At 41.1% G+C, this 18385-nt stretch overlaps 1 protein-coding gene across 4 annotated transcripts in view; it reads left to right on the top strand.

The window, feature by feature from the left end:
• EHF (ETS homologous factor) overlaps positions 1-18385 on the top strand; it is an 86955-nt gene that overhangs the window by 61100 nt on the left and 7470 nt on the right. For all 4 annotated transcript variants that reach the window (XM_066997166.1, XM_066997164.1, XM_066997165.1 and 1 more), the window contains 5 exons: positions 10142-10241; positions 12915-13160; positions 13486-13545; positions 15818-15886; positions 15977-16045. In XM_066997166.1, coding sequence (XP_066853267.1) covers positions 10142-10241; positions 12915-13160; positions 13486-13545; positions 15818-15886; positions 15977-16045 — 544 coding nt within the window. The remainder of the gene's footprint in view (positions 1-10141; positions 10242-12914; positions 13161-13485; positions 13546-15817; positions 15887-15976; positions 16046-18385) is intronic.

Here is an 18385-nt window from a genome sequence, read left to right as displayed (position 1 = left end):
GCTTTTAATGAAGGCATGGAGCATAAATGAGTGTGTCAGCCACCGTCCCAGTGCCACGTGGCTCCGGGAGGCACAGGAGGCACAGGGCTTCCTCGAAGTCCTGGCTGTGTGGGGTGAGTGAGCCCATGGCTACACCCAGGGGCGAAGCAGGCAGCTCTGTGCAGCCTGTGGAGTGGGATGCCAGGGCAGTGGTCTTGCACTCTCTTATTCTTTACGCAACAAACACAGTATGAAGAAACCACATGGGCACAGCTGTGCTGCAAATTAATGCACTTACTAAACACATACAAACACGCAAGACTGAATGGCAGTCAAAGTAATGGTCTGCCTGACAGCAGGTTTCAGGAACAGGGTCAGTGAGCTCCATTGAACTATTTCAGCGATAGCTGCCTGTTTGGCAACACATTCCTTCACAAACACCTGCCCACTCTGGGATACTTCATAGTCTGGAGGGGAGTGCAAGAGGAGCTGGCATCCTGGCTGGAGATACCGTCACGCTGCTGGGATTGGTATTCCCCAGCTTGGCACTAGGGAACACGCCTGACCCAGCCAAAGGAGGTAATAGTCAGCCACATAAACCCTCCCTAACTTCTGCAACTAATAATCCTTCCCATCACGAGCCCTGTACTGCCCCTGCTATGTCTCCTCCTTGAAACAAACTTCAGCTCTCATGCCAGCAAAAGAGTGCAATCAGTTCGCAGTTAGGTGGGTCACAATAAGGTATAAACACTACTGTTGACTGGCTTAGACCCCCAGCAAGCTGTGCTTGGACCTAGTTTAGGATAAAACACTTAACTCTCAACTTCCATATCCCGCATCCTAGCTAATTTGTGCTGTCTCCTCATGTAATTAATGAAGAAATACTATTAGTTCATTAATTGAATTAATCAATTCATGTAAAAGAATAATAGCCCCACTGGGAAAATTTGCATGTTAATCATGAGAAAGAAGCAGATTTTAAGTATGAAGATCTTAAAGGAATGAAATTTATATTCAAGATTTCATCTCTATTCTTCTCAAGAACAGGAAGTTTTCCAAATACTCCAGCTGGATATCTCTCCTGCTAGTAGTTTGCGGTACAGGAGACAAAAAACCAAATGTCTGTCTTTACCCTGAGTCAGCTTCTGGACTAACTGAGGAGACGTTCATGGCTGTAATGTCCTAGAAACAAGACAGGCACCACACCGATGTGCAGCAGTCTCTTGGCTGGGTTGGCTGAGCGTCCTGACCAGAGTGCTGGCAGGAAAGGGACGCGAAGGCTCAGTCCTCATGCTGAGAGCTCACCTGCGCCCGTGTCTGTGGGGCTGCTCTCCCCACCAGGCAAATCTCTGCCTTACCCCTCCTTCCTAGACACTAGAGGCTGCTCACAGTGACCCCCAGGGCACCTTCCCTTTTGTGGTGTCCAACCCATGTTCCTTGTTCTGTGCAGTTCTCACGTAGAAACCATCCCCAAAGAAGAAACTTGCAGTTTCTGAGCAGTTGCTCTTTATAAAAATGCAACGTATGAAACCAAGTTAAAAAAAAAAAAAAAAAAAGAGAGGGAGAGTAAAAAAGGATCTTTTTATTTCAGAAATAGACAAATTAGTAGTTGTTACTGCAGAAAACCAGACTACTCCCTTAACAAAGGAGAAGTGCTGGTTGTGATAGAGGTTAAAATATACTTCTCCATGAAATCCTGGCTGCTGCAGCAGCGTATGTCAGACTCTGTGTGTCTGAGTAGCTGTTACGTTGTAAACATTTCAGCATCTAATGAGAGCCAAACATGAATACAAACACAATTATTGTCATTATTCACTAATAACCAAAGAGTCACATGGGCTACGTTAGTAGTATAGAAAGCAGGTCTCCCAGTACAGACTTTGTCTTTAAGGCAAAGCAAAGAGAAGCTGTCGTGGAAGGTAGAGGGAAGTGGTTGGGGAGCCAGAGCCAAGGGAAAAGGAGAAGGTGTTAGAACACGATGGTAGTATTTTGTTAGCTGATGAGGTTCTTGCCTAATTATAGACAGGTAGTTTGTCAAGCTACAGGGGCATCTAGAGTGCTTTTTGGCCATTTGTGTATTTAGTGTATTGTAAGCAAAAGAAAGGTGTTTAGTAAAAGGAGATTAGGGAGATGAGCTGGCTCCTGGTTCGAGGAAGGATGTACCAGAGAGATAGGAAGGACATGAAAGGAGGTGTGGAGTTGTTCCATGAGGTGTGGTATTAAGTGCTGAAAGAAGAATAAAGAGTAAAGGCAGTTTTTCCCATTATTGTGTTTTCCAAGACTCTGTATCCCTGAGGCAAGACTGATGAATCTATTGCAAATGACTTCTAAATACTCAGGAGAAAATGGCTGACCCAAATTATCACGGACTTGCTGCAGTGATGCAGACAGTAATAAAGGGAGTGCCATATGCCCGTCAAAACCATGTTTTGCAGCACCAACTCCAAAGAAAAAAAAAAAGAGAAAAAAACTGCTTTTTTTTGGCAGTTGTTTGCAAACATATCTACCTGTTTCAAGTGTTCTAAGAATATGTCTGTGCAAAAATGACATAAGCATTTATTACAAGAAATAAAACCTTTTCTTGTCTTGCTTTTGATTTAGCTGTGTGACTCGCAATTCCACTAATAATGTACAGATCTGTGCACAGATCTTCTGCAAGAAGAGAATGAGCTTTTTGACAGCAAAATAAATGATGCTATTTTCTTTCTTATTCAAAAACTAGTGGTATGGCACAAAGAGGCACATGTAGCCTGTGATGTGAAAAGGAAGCATGGATCCCAAACACAGGATCCTTGTTAAGAGGCAGGTTCCGGTTCACTGTTTTCCTCTGCTAAGGTAACATAACTGTGGGTAAAATTTGCAAAAGTGCCAACCTTTGGCAGTTAGCAGTGTAAGGCACATCTGTGCCTTGAGGACTCTGCTTGCAGTTGGCCTTCTGTTTGCTTCTGATTTAGAAAAACAAACAAACAAACAAAACCTGTGTTGAAATCCTCTCTTTTATTTTCATTATACTAACTAGTACCTTGAAAATTGAAGCCAGTTCATATTAAGATTGTGGATTATGAAAAAAAAAAGGGGACAGAGAAAAAATAACCTGTGAGACTTTGCATATAATCAAGGAAATTTTTGTTTTTGCATTCATAAAGTGAACTTTGTTCTCGCTCAAAAAGGAAACTGAACTATGGTTTTGTCTTTAAATTACATCGTAAAAGAGAGATAAGAACCAAACCCAAACCCTGGAGCGGAGGGGTAGCTCAGATAGAGATCTAGATCCTAGCTTTTCTACTCAAGCTTCTCTTTAGTTAAAATATATATGCAAGATTTTGAAGCATCCATATGAACATGTTAAAACAACCACCACATATCTCATACAAAAGTTGCCTTGTAGTGCATCATGAAAATCAGATCTTTAGTAATAAAAGATTCCAACCAAGCTTTATTTGATTTGGTTTATCGTGATTCTATCTGTAACATAGGTAAATGCTAAAAGCTTCTTTTCTATTCATCTTCCTTTTTCTGGTCTTTCAGTTTACCTTTATGTATACATTTAATATACCAGGTTCAAAGAAAACAAAAGAATAAACCCAACTCTTCCTTTCCAAAAGCCCACAACAGCAAATGATCAAGGTCTCAATATATTCTCTGAAAGCTCACCAAGAGCCAATTTTGCACATGCAAAGGTGGTTTTATGCATATAAACCACAGCTGTACACACCAGAAATACAGAAGCGTAGGAATGCATAGTTCAGAGGGGTGTAGGAAGGAAAAAAACTTGGCCCCAAAGCCCCAAACCAGAATCTGGAATACAAAGAGTTCTGGAGATTATTTAGAAAATTTTCTTATAAAAATGATTCCTTGAACTTTACACTCACAATGTGATTCAGTAAACACATTTTGTTACTGTGGCCTAAGGGTGCCTATGATGGACTGAAAATGAAATGCATCAAACACCGAGTATGTTATACAACAAATAACTGAGCGTGATCATAATATTTCTTCACTGGAGTTTTCATCAAAGCTTTCAAGTAGTTTGGAAACAATTTTTCATGGGGTATGTTTGCATTGACATAAGTGGTGAGTCTTGAGATTATCCTCAGCTTGGCCAAGCTGTATAGGCTGTCATCTGAAGGGCACCTTGCAGGTCATAGCAAAGTGGTCTTCAGCTGAGCTTTTTGTTGTGAAGTGGATCCCTGCTGGGAATCAGCCTGCAGATGAGTTGTTTCTTTTGAGGATTCTGTCTGCTTTTTGTGCGCTAAAACAAAGGGATGGAAACAAGGAAGCATGTGATGGTTGTGTGTGGATTTGTGTGGTCTGGAGAGATCCTAAAAAGCTTCAGAAAAGGTCATCTGCAAGTGAGCTCTGGCAGAGATGTATCTTATCTGGGAGCCTGGCATAGACACCGAGGATGATACGTGAGACCTTTGCAAACAGACAGAGGCCACAGGGCAATCTTAGGGTCAGCCCTAACCGTATTTATATGCACAGCATCTCAGAACTAAACACAGGTACCCTGGCAGTAGTGCACAGTAAAGGAGAGAAAAAAACAGGAGACCCAAAGCTCACGGTAACATGCAAACAGGCTGTCAACATTCATGTATTCAGTTTGTGCCTGCCCTTGCTGCTACTGGAGATGTAAAATAGGTGGTTGGCATGCAAAGCAGCTAATTGATCTTATACATTACAAGTACAATGCAGTTGTGTTTCTGAAGTAACTGAATGTGTAAAGCAGGTCCACCTGCTTTATTGCGCGTCTCCTTTGTTTCCGATGTCTTGAAAACTCAGCCCACTGTCGCCTTTTGAGTTTTCAAGAAAACGACTAAAATCCAGATTCTGTTCCTCTGCAGCTGCAGTTATTACCCGGTATCATTTATTTTAGATTGCTGTTTAAGTGCTTGACTGTAATCCAAGGTGCAGTAATGATCTAAAATATTTAACATACTCTGTAGATACTTGTTCCATAAACTCCAAGCCCTGAAAAGCAGGGATTGTGTCTTCACTGTGTACATAACATACTTCAAAGCAAATAGGCCCAGGTGAAATCTACATTTGAAGTTCAGCCATGATGGTAAAAGGGGAAAAAATGGGGAAGGATTCCATAGGTAAATGCGCCAAGAGAGATCCACCCTTTTGGACACGCCAGGAGGAGCTGCACTGAGCTTGTCTCAGCTAGAAGTCACTCTTAGACTTTGCATAGCTTACGGGTGGAGTCATAGCTTAATAGTTTCAGTCAGTTTTGCCTTAGACATTTTTTTTTTCCCCTTGTCTTTTGCATAGAGTACGTAGCTTTACAAACCAAAAAGCTGTATGCCTCCTTCCCCCATGGGCTCCACACCCCCTCATATTTGTAATTAATGAGACCCTTAGTTCAGTTCAGCCTTGTAATGTAAGCAACTGTACAAATCAATGCCATAGCAATCACTCTGGTCGTAGTACTTTAGGATTCACTCATTTTCTCTGCACTGCTCATTCTCCTTTCAGGCTGTGTTCAGCATTTTGCTGTCATTGAATACACGCTGTTCCTGAAAGATTTGGGTTCAAAGAAAGGAGAAATTCATTATCTGGATGTTAAGATTCATTGGGGGTGAATGTGGAAAAGGGGATCAGAGTAATTTACCTTCAGAGCACACCTGTAGTGCAATAAAATAATTTGCATAGAGTGCACTATGCAGTGTTCAAGGTTCAAGGACTTGTAAATATGCTTTTCTGGATTTGCTCCATTGCCAGGCCATGGCTGCTTGCTCTTTCCGTTACCGCCGTTTACTCAGAGTGGTCAGGCGGTCAAGACAGACGAGAAGAACAGAGCAAGTGAGCTCCTGTTACTGCCAAGTCACTGGGTTGTGGCTCGGTCAAAGCTCCTCCTGACTTCAGCGAGAGCTTTAACTAAGAGAGGCCTTCAGGGTTTGGGCTTTGAATACCATCTGATATATTGAATGTAGGCGAAAGATCTTTTTTTTTTTTTTTTTTTTTTTTTTTTTCTGGATGTACTCATGCCCTCTAGTAGGACTCTCTCTGGAAAGAATGTTGCTGAACACCAGCACACAGCTATATTTAACCTCGCTGATTGAGTAAAGTGTTATTTGCTTCCTCTCATAACTGTGCGGTGTTCCTGGTAGTGTTTTAAGACATAAGAGCTGCCAAAGGTGGCACCTCTTCAGTAAGAAAGAATGGAAATGTGTGTGCAGATACACACAAGGATGAGTGTGTGTAAATATGTGTATATAAATATGTATTTGTGTATATGCACACAGTATTTCATATGTGCTTTCATTTTTAACGTACCGTCTTAGTCAGTAGAGAGAGAGATCCTCAGATCTATATGTTGTTTTCCAATATCTCATCTCAGCTAGAATCCTTTTTTAGCATGGTTTCCTGAGGAAATGAGGCTTTTGTGGTTATTCTGTCTGCGTGTTGGCTTTTGCATTTGGCCTGTAACAATCTTTGAGTCCCATCGCCAATTTTAATTAAATTTGATATGGGGTAGAAGTCTCAAAGATATGAAGTTCTTACAGGATTAATGAAAACAGACTGCCAAGTAGAGGAGGAAAATCTATTAATACTCCGTCTGAAAGAAGGAGTGAAGCTTGAGCTCACTCCTTTGAGAGAACGGGATATTATGAATGCCCCAACCGTGGGAAAAACTTCAATCAGTGCTCACATCTTACTAGACACTAGAGAATCCAACCACAAGATACACATTCATAGGAAACCAGGCTTCATTAGTTCCACCGTTCACTTTGATACATGGCATATGATTAAAAGAAAACTGAACATATTATGTGTCCTTCCCCTTGAGGCTTCACACCCTTTAACCAGGTTTGTCTGTACACAAGGGAGATTTGAGGATTTGGCCCTAAAGTAATGAAGAGCACACCCCTTCCAATATCCTGACTCAAAATCTTTCCAAGTATGGAATGAGACACTGCTATAAGCATAAATCTGTCATGAACTTGTATCAAAGAAAGGCACGTACAGGATGAAATGAAGAAAATCACTATTTGATTTTCATAGGGAAAACATTTTTGAGCTTGATGCGCACACTTCCAAGCAAAACCATGGAAGTTACATGAGTGGGGCATTATACTCATCCTGAACAAAGTGCTAGAAGTGATGTCCAAACAAGCAACACTCTTGCATTAAGGTACAGGAGGTGACCCGACAATTTTCAAATCACAAAAAATAAACCGATACCTTGAATAATACCAATAACTTTGGGAAAGTTTGGGTTAAAGCTGAATCGAATCCTGTCCCAGTGATTACTGTCATATCATGAATTCTTTCTCTCATGAATAATTTTTCCCACAGGTAATGTGGGAAGATAATTAAATTATTCTGGTTGAAATAACTTGTATAGCTTTCAAAAAAGGGTTGTATTGATTGATGAATTTGTAAAGCAAATTCTACACATATTGTCTGAAAATACTATTAGTGTTGTTTAGGAATACTGTGAAGAGAAATTGCCTGCTGCACTGTAATGCGGGGAATAAGATTTTAAGGGAACATAACTGAAATCAGAATCCAGGGAAAAAGCTTTCAGAGCACTTCTACTCAGCTCTCTAAAGCGCATTGGTTCTGGTTATTGATGAAGGGGAGAAACTGTGCAAGACTCAATTTTTGGTATATTAAACTGTCCATAGATTTAGTCGCTGAGCTGAAGTGTCATACGATCTTGTGATTTGGAAATTCAGCTGATTAGGAAGAAAATAATACAAGAGTTTACCTGAACTGAATTTTCAAAACAAAGATACATAGGAGCTTGATCATGGAAATTATTTCTGTTCATAAGCATACATTTTCCAAGACACGTTTTTATTTGCACAAGTATCAGGCATGAAAATTATGTAGAATTCCATAAATTGCGGAAACAGGACAAAATGACATAACACAGTACCTGTAAATCTGTGTTCTCTTCTGAAAATGTGACTTTAGATCAGTAGGTTGAAATTCAATGATAAGTACCAACTGTAGTTTTCTTTTCAAACAAGAGAATTTACCAAATTACGTTCCTAAGAGAGTTTTGCTGACCCTCAAGTTTTATAGTTTTCCCGGAATACCTGCTGTTCTACCTCACCTCTATCTGATACTGTAATAGAGTTTTTTTTAACGTTAATATTTCAGTCACTCAGAATCTAATGAACATCATTACATCTTAAATAATTAAAAAAAAAAAAAGTTAATGAAAGAAATAATTTGAAATATCACTCTGTCTATACCTGCTCAGAGGTGTATATTGACTGTCAAACGCACATTATAGTTTAAAAGCTTTTCTATATCAAGTGTATGAGATAAACTACATTCTTGTTTTATGCTCAACATATAATCAGTGTAAGAAACTGAAATGCTTCCTAGCACTTTTCCCCTCAAAATATCAAGTTACTTAGCTTTAACATGGGGCTAAAAAAATATCTTCTCTTCTAACTTGCATAAAGTTATTGACTGATATTCCCATCGTCTTTTATTTGGCCATAGAGTGACTATAGGTATCACTTCATTGCTGACATTTTGTACCCCCACGTATCTGCTATGAGAAATGAAATTCTCCAACAGGTGGATACTGAATTCCAGATTTGCTGGAGTGAAAAGCAAATGTTAAAACATCACGGCTTGATTTTGCCATTCTGTATAGCTACAAAAAAGGCACTGAACTAGGTTATACCATAAAGGACCATTCACTGTGGCGTAATTCCTAAGGCTTTGGATTTTTAAGTAATTCTCAACAACCTCTCTCTCCCCCTTTCTAAATTTATATATATGTGGAGGGGTGGGGGGAGGAGAAAGAGAGAGACTCTCCTTAAAATGTGCATTTGTAACTTTTAAGAACTGCATAATGTATTGAGGATGATGGAGGAATATGCCAACCCATACCTTTTTCAGGCAGTTCTTTAAAACCAAGGCTGTAACTGTTCCTAATGACTTGTTTTCTTCTACCAAAAATGTTGTTGGTATGAACTTGTGGGGTTCTGACTGTGCTCTCAATAGTTTTCTAATTAGCCTTGATCAAATTAGCCTTGATGGGTAAAAGGCCAAGACCACTGTCTTTAACTTTCACAAGTCCATTTTTTATTTTAAACTCTTTTTAATTCCAAAGTTAAGTCCAGCTGCATTCAAATGCTCTCTTGAGGTCTAAAGTTTCATTTTTACAGACTGTCGCTTTCGATTTAGAAGATTTTTGAACAATGGTTTGTTTTCTGTGTACTTATATAAGAGTAATGATCTGAAACCTTTATAATATTTAACAAATTAGTTTCCTAAACTCTTGAAAAATGTCTGTACTGTATGGTTATAATGTATATTTTTAAACTTGGCAACTTTAAACCACTGAAAGGTAATAAGAAATATCAAGAATACCTGCAATTTGGGAATTTTGTATACATTCACTGAAACAATTCAATGTGTGATAAATGTGATATTTTTCTAAAATACCATATAAGTAGTTTTGCACAAAAATGTCCAACCAAAATTAAGGACAGTTTTACTCATGTTACTAAAGCCAACATAAGTAGAGAGGAAAGTTTGTGTCAAGTTTTTCTCCTTTACAAGATCTTTGACGGTCCAATTTTTTGGTGGTTTGAAATGCGTGATCTGTGACATCTGTCATTGAAAATGGGTTAGGGGCACTGCTGACATGGATCAGATAAGAAACTGGGTCGGACAAGAAGATATTCCCTGTAATGTTACCTCCTTGTAGGATTGACATACTGGTCCCTCTGTGTGAAGGAGTTTCTTTTCTTTCTCCTAAAAAAAAAAAAGAAAAAGAAAAAAAGAAAACCATATTTAAACCAAATTTCTCTTTAAATGAAAAAAAAAAAAGTCAAACAACTTTGTATTTCACTTCTCAAAGCTTGGCAATTTTCCTGTATTGCTCTGTCAGGAGCCTTGCCTTTTCATTCGGCTTCATTTCTGATTACGGATTATTCATTTATGGATGGGCAGCTGTAGAAACTTGCTTCTTGCATATGCAAATCAAACATGGTAATGTTTATCATAAGGAGATTTTGTGGCAGCTGAAAAGGGGTTGTGGCAACATGTTCTTGATTTCAATTGTATCTTCTACAAATAGAATTGGCCTGCTCACTTCACCTTCAGTGGATTTTTTTTTTTTTTTTGCCATTTACCTTTTGGACTAGACACTGCTCACTAAGCAAGCTGTTCGATTCACTTACAGATCATGATTTTGGAAGGAGCTGGCAGAATGAGTATCAATTCCAGCAGCAACCTACTCCACCAGCAGCCTTCCTGGACAGACGGATATTCCACATGCAATGGTAGGAGGAATTCAACAACTCTGAGCTATGCTTTTTTTTTTTTTTTGGGGGGGGAGGTGGGGTGGGCAGGGGGATGGTTGGGGTGGAAGGGACTGCTATACCTTTAAATATGCACAAGTATTATTTTTCAGTGATACTAATTTACTGGAGTTTCACTTCTGGTAGGAAAATTTATATTTGTTACTTTATTTGTAAAAGCTGAACCTGCAACGCTTAAGTTTCTGAACATGATCAGTTAATGGTTCATTTCATTACTGCTCCTTTTTTTAAAGATGAATGTAGAGGTGATGAAAGTGCCAAAAGTTCTCTCTCCTCAGTCCAGATTTCTTTCTCTCTTATATTTACCCCTCATGCCCTCTCTGAACCAACATTACTCTTCAGTACTAATCATCCCTCCGGCTTTGCAGGGGAGTAGTCTTTTTGCTCACTTACAGTATTTACTTTTTCAGCTCAAATTACTAGATAGCTATCTGATTAGACTGGCATTAGGGCACTAGATAGCTTGTGATCTGAGAACTTCTTTGTTATGCACAGAACCATCTCTTTAATCCCATATATGCCTTCTAATGCCTAACAGCTAGTGATGACTTTTGCACCTAAATTAACTTACAAGGTGTGACTCAGGGTGAAATTTATTTTACTATTTTTTTAATATAGCTGCACAGATATATATTCTCTCTCAGTATAAAAATATAGACATAGACATATAGATCAATATACAGTGTTGGACATAATTTTTAAATTCTTTTCATCATTCAAAATAGTGTTTTTCAATTGATAGGTAAACCTTAAAATCCAAGTAAACACATACTGCAGTTGTCCTTCTGAACCACAGGAAGCTACTACAAAACTTACAATGAAAGTTCCTATTCAGTGAAACACCTGTGTTTTTGTTTTTTTTAAATGTGTAATTTCTAAATACCCAGGAATACGTAAGTGTACGCTTATTAAATATACCAGCCTGCCTGTAACAGATTCACAGAAAAAGTCCTGAGTTTTAGTTTGCACAGGATTTCGTGAAGGTGATGGTGGGTTTCATGTTCAGGGATCTCAGTGTGCAGTGAATCCCAGACCCCAGTGAATTCTCAGAATTGACATGTGTTTTAGAGTCACGGGAAACTGAACACGCCGGCCTGTACAGTTATTCATCCCCTCATGTCCTTTTACCAAGCTACTTCTTCCTCTCATTAAAGACCCTCCACTTACATTAGGAGTCTAGAGGCCTCTGAAAGTGATGGAAATAAATATCAACCTCCTTTTCAGGAAATATTTGTTGGCTCCATCAAACCTTTATTTTCCGACATACCAGAGTCTTAATCATTTCTGCACTCATTTCCCACATCCTTCAATATCAGAATGAGCAACAGTCTTGCAAACTCTCTCTAAGCTACTGACACAGACCTTGTTGGCCAATATCAGAACCTAAGCAACTCTGAGGGTTTTTATGTTCACACATGAGCTAGCACTATGCACTGTATCTCAACCGAAGAGACCCGAGGTCTCCCTGAGGTGATTTCCTAAAATGTGCCAGTTCTGTTACTTGTGGTCTTCTAGCAATACCATCTGTTGTCCGTATGTCTCAGAGCTGTGTGGGTAATCATCTTCTTGGAGGAGACTGTGATGAAACAGATCAGTGCCGCAGAGAGAAGATGTCCTGGAGTGGGGCTACCGCAGAGCTAGGCCACGGAAGTCTTTCTTTTTCCCGTAATTCAACCACCTCTGCAATCTGTCATTCCCTCATCCTTAAATGCACCTTCTTGCTCTTGTGAGCATTTTATCATGCTGCTGTCTCTGCCTGGCATACTCTACTGTCCTCCTTTCCCAAGGAATAAATTGCACTGAACTCCTTTTGCCAGCCCTTCTGTGAGGCCGGATCAAGGCAGTCCTGCCTTTGTATATCTTACATCTTATCTTATCTTATATAATTATCCTGTCCCTACATACTTTCTCTTTCATTTGAACACATAAATTATTGTCATGCAGCGACATACAACTGAGCAGTTTGAAAGATAGGCCAAGAAAAGACTCAGACATCCTAAAAAGAAAATTAGGCTGTTCCCTTAATTAAAAATGAGTTTTACAATTATATTCAGAAATCATCTTACCCGACTACAAAGATAACATGCATTTGTTAGAAGTCCGGCTCTGCCATGAAGCTGCATGCCATACTGATAGATTTGTACTTTGGAACAATATAAGAGTGCCTTGTTATTTTACTGTTCTTTGGCTGAAACACACAGTTCGTATTCAGTCCTTATAGAAACAAAATTTCCACTGTACATTATGTGGATTTTAGAAGTTTTTTCCATCATTTTTGATGCACTAAAACACTTTTCCTACACCCAGATCAACACACATTTGTGACAGTACTTCTGCAAGGTATCATCCACTGAAGAAATAAATACTGGTGTATTTAGCCAACATTGCTAAATTCATTCCTACTCACTCAACTTCTCAAGAGAGATATGAAGTAATAACTCCCATTTTTAATTGGAAAACTAAGACAAAAAAAAAAAAACCTCCAGCAATAGCTACTGAGCTAGCGTTAAGGACTGAAAAAAGAATCTAGATCTATGGACGTCCAGGGCATGAAATTTAGCTATAGACCTTTCCTGTCTTCAGCATAATCCCATGATGCTAACACAGATGTTTAATGCCCATTTCCTTTTCCAGTGTCCAGCAGTTTCTATGGAACCCAGTGGCACGAAATACACCCGCAGTACTGGACCAAGTTTCAGGTCTGGGAGTGGTTGCAGCATCTCCTTGATACCAACCAACTGGATGCCAACTGCATACCCTTCCAAGAGTTTGATATCAACGGGGAACATCTGTGCAGCATGAGTCTGCAGGAATTCACTCAGGCAGCTGGGACAGCAGGGCAGCTGCTCTACAGCAACCTTCAGCACCTAAAATGGAATGGTAAATAGACATTAGGCTACACGGGGACAGAGATGCACGTACAGTTGTCTGAATTCTGGGATCTTCAGAAGCCTCTTATGTTACCCTGAAACCTACCTGGCAAAACTCATTTGCTGTGTTTGCTATACTGCTTATACCTAATTGACTATATTGCTATATCACTTATACGTGACTTAAGGCAGAAGGACCAGGGGAAAGGGTATGTACCCCACACCAAAATTAGCCCTCTGGCTCAACTGAAGCAGTTTGTGCTTGGAGCTGTATCTTTGATTCTTCTGTGCTCATTCTCATACTGCTCCCATATCTGCTATATGCCTTCTTGCAGGTCAGTGTGGAAGTGACATGTACCAATCGCATAATGTCATTGTCAAGACAGAACAAACAGGTGAGTAGCTGTTGGGTAACTTGTCTACTGATGGTGGCAAAAAGGGGAACTTGTCCATTCCACTGAAATCAAAACGGGTTTAATTGCAGTGGAAAGTGTTTCATGCAGAATAAAAGAAGTAACACAAATATCAGTCAATGTCCACTTTTTGAAGCTTCAATAGTATCAGCATATCTTTGCATGTGGCCACTTTTCTAGGAGACTTCTACAATATCAGCAGTCTATACTAATGTTCAGAGTTAGTACAGTTTGCAGTAGTTAGCAAACACAGCTGTATAGATAACTTCATTATTTGCTTCATTCAGCAGATTTCAAAACAATTCTTATCACAGTATTGTCATGTTTGTTTGTTTTTTTAAAGAGAAAAAATATTTGTTATGAAGTGATGTTAATGCTTTGAAACATGAGAAAATTTCCAAACCAAACAGTTCTGAGTAAAAAAATGTTACATTTCAATTTCTTCAAGTTTCAATGACACGGAAATTCAGGTAGTATTTTAGTTTGACCAAGTCTGCATTTTTCATGCGGCAGTCTCTTCTCCGGTGTGTTCATAGCTAGATCTGTTTCCTGCCAGGACTTTGCTTCACCAAGAAAAGAACTTCAGCTTGGCTCAGTGCTCTTTGGGCACAATTATTTTGCCAGTTCCTTTCCCAGAACACCGCTGTCCATATCTGAACACTCCCTATCCCACTGGTCCCAGCCTCATTGTGTGTGGATGTGTTCATGAGACAAGTTTTAATACCTCCTGGGGGAACAAATACAGATTTGTAGCGCGTGAGGACTCCAGCAAATGCTGCCAGCCAATACATTTAGCTAATCCACAGGAGCCCAGCCTCTCCAGCCAGGGACACTTCACCTTCTCCTTGTAGCGAGTAAGCACTGCAATCTGCAGCCCACTCCCTGCCTATGCCCATGTGGTACGGGTGGTGTGCATGCAGCAGTCTTGATGCTTGCCATGTAAGAAAAATACAGTAATCCTTTAAGTCCTGATTTATGAGATCCTGGTATAATGTTAGTCTCCCTTCCCACTAGAGATACACAGGGCTGAGCAAAGTACCTCTGCTGCACATCCTGGAAAGGTCAAAGCCCAGGACTGACTCGTTGTGCCCTTTGCTGTGCCTGGTGGTGGGGCAGTGTGGACTGGTGTGGACAGGGCTGGCAGTTTAGAGGGGAAGCCTGCCACTTGGGTACTAAAAAAGGCTGAAACTTGAAGACAAGCTGTTTGCCCATGTTCCGGCTGGCTAAGGCCTGTTTTCAGAGGCAACATTGGGCAGATCAGGTGTCCAAACAAGCAAAGGGTGTGTGCTATTGTAGGAACACAAGCTCTGGGTGCCCAAACATGCAGCTATTACTTAGCATGCCTGCTAAATTCCTATGTCATAAGTGGTAACTCAGCCAACCATGATGATTTAGCTATAACTCTTTTTTTTTTTTTTTAATTTCATGTATATGAACATGAAAAGAAGAAGTAAACCCCAGATTTGAACCTTACATCTCATCCTTTCTGAACCTGGATTTAAAAGAAAAAGAATTTTTTAAAGCTTATAACCTCAAAAATGCACTGTAAAAATAGTAATTTCCTGCTCACTGTACAGGTTATAAAGACAATACTTCTATTCTGTTTATATTGATCCATCTGGACCAGAAGGTCAATAAAAAGTATTCCTCTTTAATCATAAAGGTGGCTTTTAGGTTAAGGATAGGGACTTGACATGCCTGAAATAAAATGGCCCTACATCTAGGGTTACGCTTTGATGTTTCTGACTATGTGCTTACACACGAAGCTCTGTCTCAGAGGGGACTTTCGAGTTCTACAATTATAGAAATAAATAGTCATTACAAGCATTCTCCTGTTCTACAAGATATTTGAGAGCACTTTCATTTCCATGGCACCAAAGCACTGTCATAATCACCAGGGGCTGAGACTTCAGGACTGGATTGGGTAGAATTATAGTTGATCTGGCATAGGAAAATTCCTTCAAGTGCAGGCATAAATGATATCTTAGCCAGGAAAAGGAAAAGCCTGCTGCATTATTTTTAAAAGTCAGCACTTTGTGTAAGTATATTTGCCTGAGTATGCAAAACCCTATCCACAATTTGAGTGAAAGGAAACAATTTCCCGCTTAGCCCCTTCACTTCTCAGTTCCCTTCGCTATTCTTTTTTTTTTTTTCCACATTTCTCACCCTTCTGTCTGTCAGTGCTCAAATTTACCCCCACGCTAAAAGATGTTCTTTTAGAGATGTGATTTTCCTTGTTGTCCTTTACCTTCAGATCCATCGTTAATGGTGTCCTGGAAAGAAGAGAATTACCTGTATGACAGTGGCTATGGTAGCACAGTAGGTAACTAACACCACAGTACTTCATGCATTTCTGAGGCAACTTATTGTTGTCAGAGGATATTACTTTAAATGTCTTCTTTTTAATTCCCAGAGCTATTGGACAGCAAAACGTTCTGTCGTGCTCAGATCTCCATGACGACACCTAGCCACCAGCCTCCTGGTAAGGAACTTGTAATTATATCGTTGTTTGTCGCTTGTCCCAGAGCTACCGACGTATAATAGTCTCCGTGGTCTTCTGTTGCAGGACTGAATCTGAGCCTCCAGTCATTTTATACCAAGCAGTACTGATTCTGACAACTCTTTTAGCTATCGTTATTACAATAGTCGCTTTAAAGAAGTGCTTCTCTCTTCCCTCTGTCAAGACAAAGAAGATCAAACAATCTGCAACCTCCATATATCTTTTAAAGTGACTGAGTCAGAGGGGAAGATGTTAGTATCAGAGAGACAAGATGTTCCAGCTCAGTCATGCTTTTCTGTGGGGAAGCTGAATATGGGCAAATAAGAGTCATATTCCACCCCGGGAGCTGGGGATGCGTGTCGAGTAGGTGACCAGGTTCGGGGCCAGGTTGAGGGGCAGCCCGTGGGCACAGCAGAGCAGGCACAGAGCCGTCTACCCACCCGCACCAGCAGAAGGGCTTCCCAATAGCTCCCATCTCAACCTGTTTCTGCTGAGAGCAGCTTCATGGCTCTCCCCAGGCAGGCACCGTGTGCTGTTTTCATCCCTCCACAGTGCTCCCACGAGGCCACAGCGGAGATACAATCTGCCTGCTAAAGGGCAGGGGAAAGAGCAAACCCATTTGATGTAGTGCCCGGTGAAAGCGCAGGCAGGGCACATGCGTCGGGGCACTCTGCAGCCGATGTCCTGGGGCAGGCTGTGGGGTTGGAGGCGAGTGAGCGAGGCGGTAGGAAAAGAGGGAAGTGGAGATCGTGGGGGAGTGAGAATGGGGCAAGGAAAGGCAGGTCCCTCTTAGGAGGCATTTGAGTGAATAGACCTGGGGGATAAAGTAGTGGAAGTCACGGGACGGTGAGGAGGGAGAGCGTGCAGCTGATGATGCAGCCTCGCAGGCGCTGCCTCTGCAAGGCACCGTGGGCTGCATGCGGGCAGCAGGGGCACCCCCTGTGCCCGTGTGTTCACTGTGTCCTGGCCTCCCAGCACAGCCACGCCTGCCATGGGGACATACGGTTTAAACTAATGCACTTGGCAATAATTAAAAACGAAGAGAGAAAACCTAACCTGAAAAAGAGAACCACTAAGCCTTAAAAAGAAAAAAGAAAAAAAAAAATCAAAACCCCCCAAAACCCCACTCTGTTTGTTTTCTCCATCGCCTCCACCCACTCATAAGATGGCTGCCAGGACTTCGGAGCTCTCTGGCGGGACTGGGGACCTGTCAAGCTCCTGGCGCAGTGTGTTTACCCGCTGACTGCTTGAGCCTAGAGCTAGGGTGGCACGCCAAGGGCACAGCCTCCTGTAAAAACTAAATTTGTATATCCCGTAAAGAAATGGCTCATTCCTGAATCATATGCAAATACCCTGCAACCTTTTGTCACAAGTTTTGCAAGACAGCTTTGTTGAAACTGCATCGTAACTCTTTTCATCTGTCAGGCCCCGGCCTCCTAACATGGCATGTTTGAAACCGGTCTCCATGTAAGAGCGGAGGCAGAGCGGGAGGCTATTTACACAGCTGAAATCCAGAATAAATCACCAGCAAGGCAGAAGGCAGCTGAATTTCCAAGAATAAATCTCCAGCTAAACAGAGCATAACAAACATTCACGAGCGAATTGTGGGATCTTAAAATGAGAAGTATTTAAATAAGAGGGCAAATAAAGAGCCTGGTCCTGCTGTCCTCACCGGGAGTTCCCACAGGCTTTTAATAACATCGGGGGAATCGTAATCTGAGGAAAGGCAGTGAAATAAGCCTCATTTTACTTTTCCCCCCAAGCTGAGTGAGGCTCAGGCTGGTTCCTGCTCTTTGAGAGTGGGAAGGCAAAATGACTCAGAGCGCATTTGCTGCGAGGGGGTCAAGGACTGTGATTATGTCAGGCTCAGAACAGCGGAGGTTAGACTTATCCTCTCTGACCTGCTCAGTTCATGTATCCAGTTATGTATGAATAAAGCGAGTGTGTGAATAGCTTTGCATCTACCTTTTCACATGCAGTTATTGCAGTTGCTTGTGCAAATCCGACAAGTTTCTATGCAAATGAATATTTCCTGTGAGTCATTTGCACATGCAAATGCCCAGTTTCCATGAAAAGTATGATAATCGTGCATTCATAGAAGCTGGGAAAACATGCGTGGGACCTTAAGCTTTGCTTTATGGAATTCGGGCATGAAGCACACCGAAAAGCAAACACAGGAGGGGCTCCCTCTCGGGATGATCCCACAGGATCAGGTGAAAGCTCTTCACGAGCGGCGACGGCAGTCAGGCTGTGCCGGATCGAGGGCGGGAGGGTTGAACGTGCGGGGTGCCAGGCGGGTGACAGCGAGGAACAGGCGGAACT

This window comes from Anser cygnoides, chromosome 5 (assembly GCF_040182565.1).
Source record: "Anser cygnoides isolate HZ-2024a breed goose chromosome 5, Taihu_goose_T2T_genome, whole genome shotgun sequence".
In the NCBI taxonomy this organism is placed as follows: Eukaryota; Metazoa; Chordata; class Aves; order Anseriformes; family Anatidae; genus Anser; species Anser cygnoides.
This window is presented reverse-complemented; position numbering and strand designations above follow the sequence as displayed.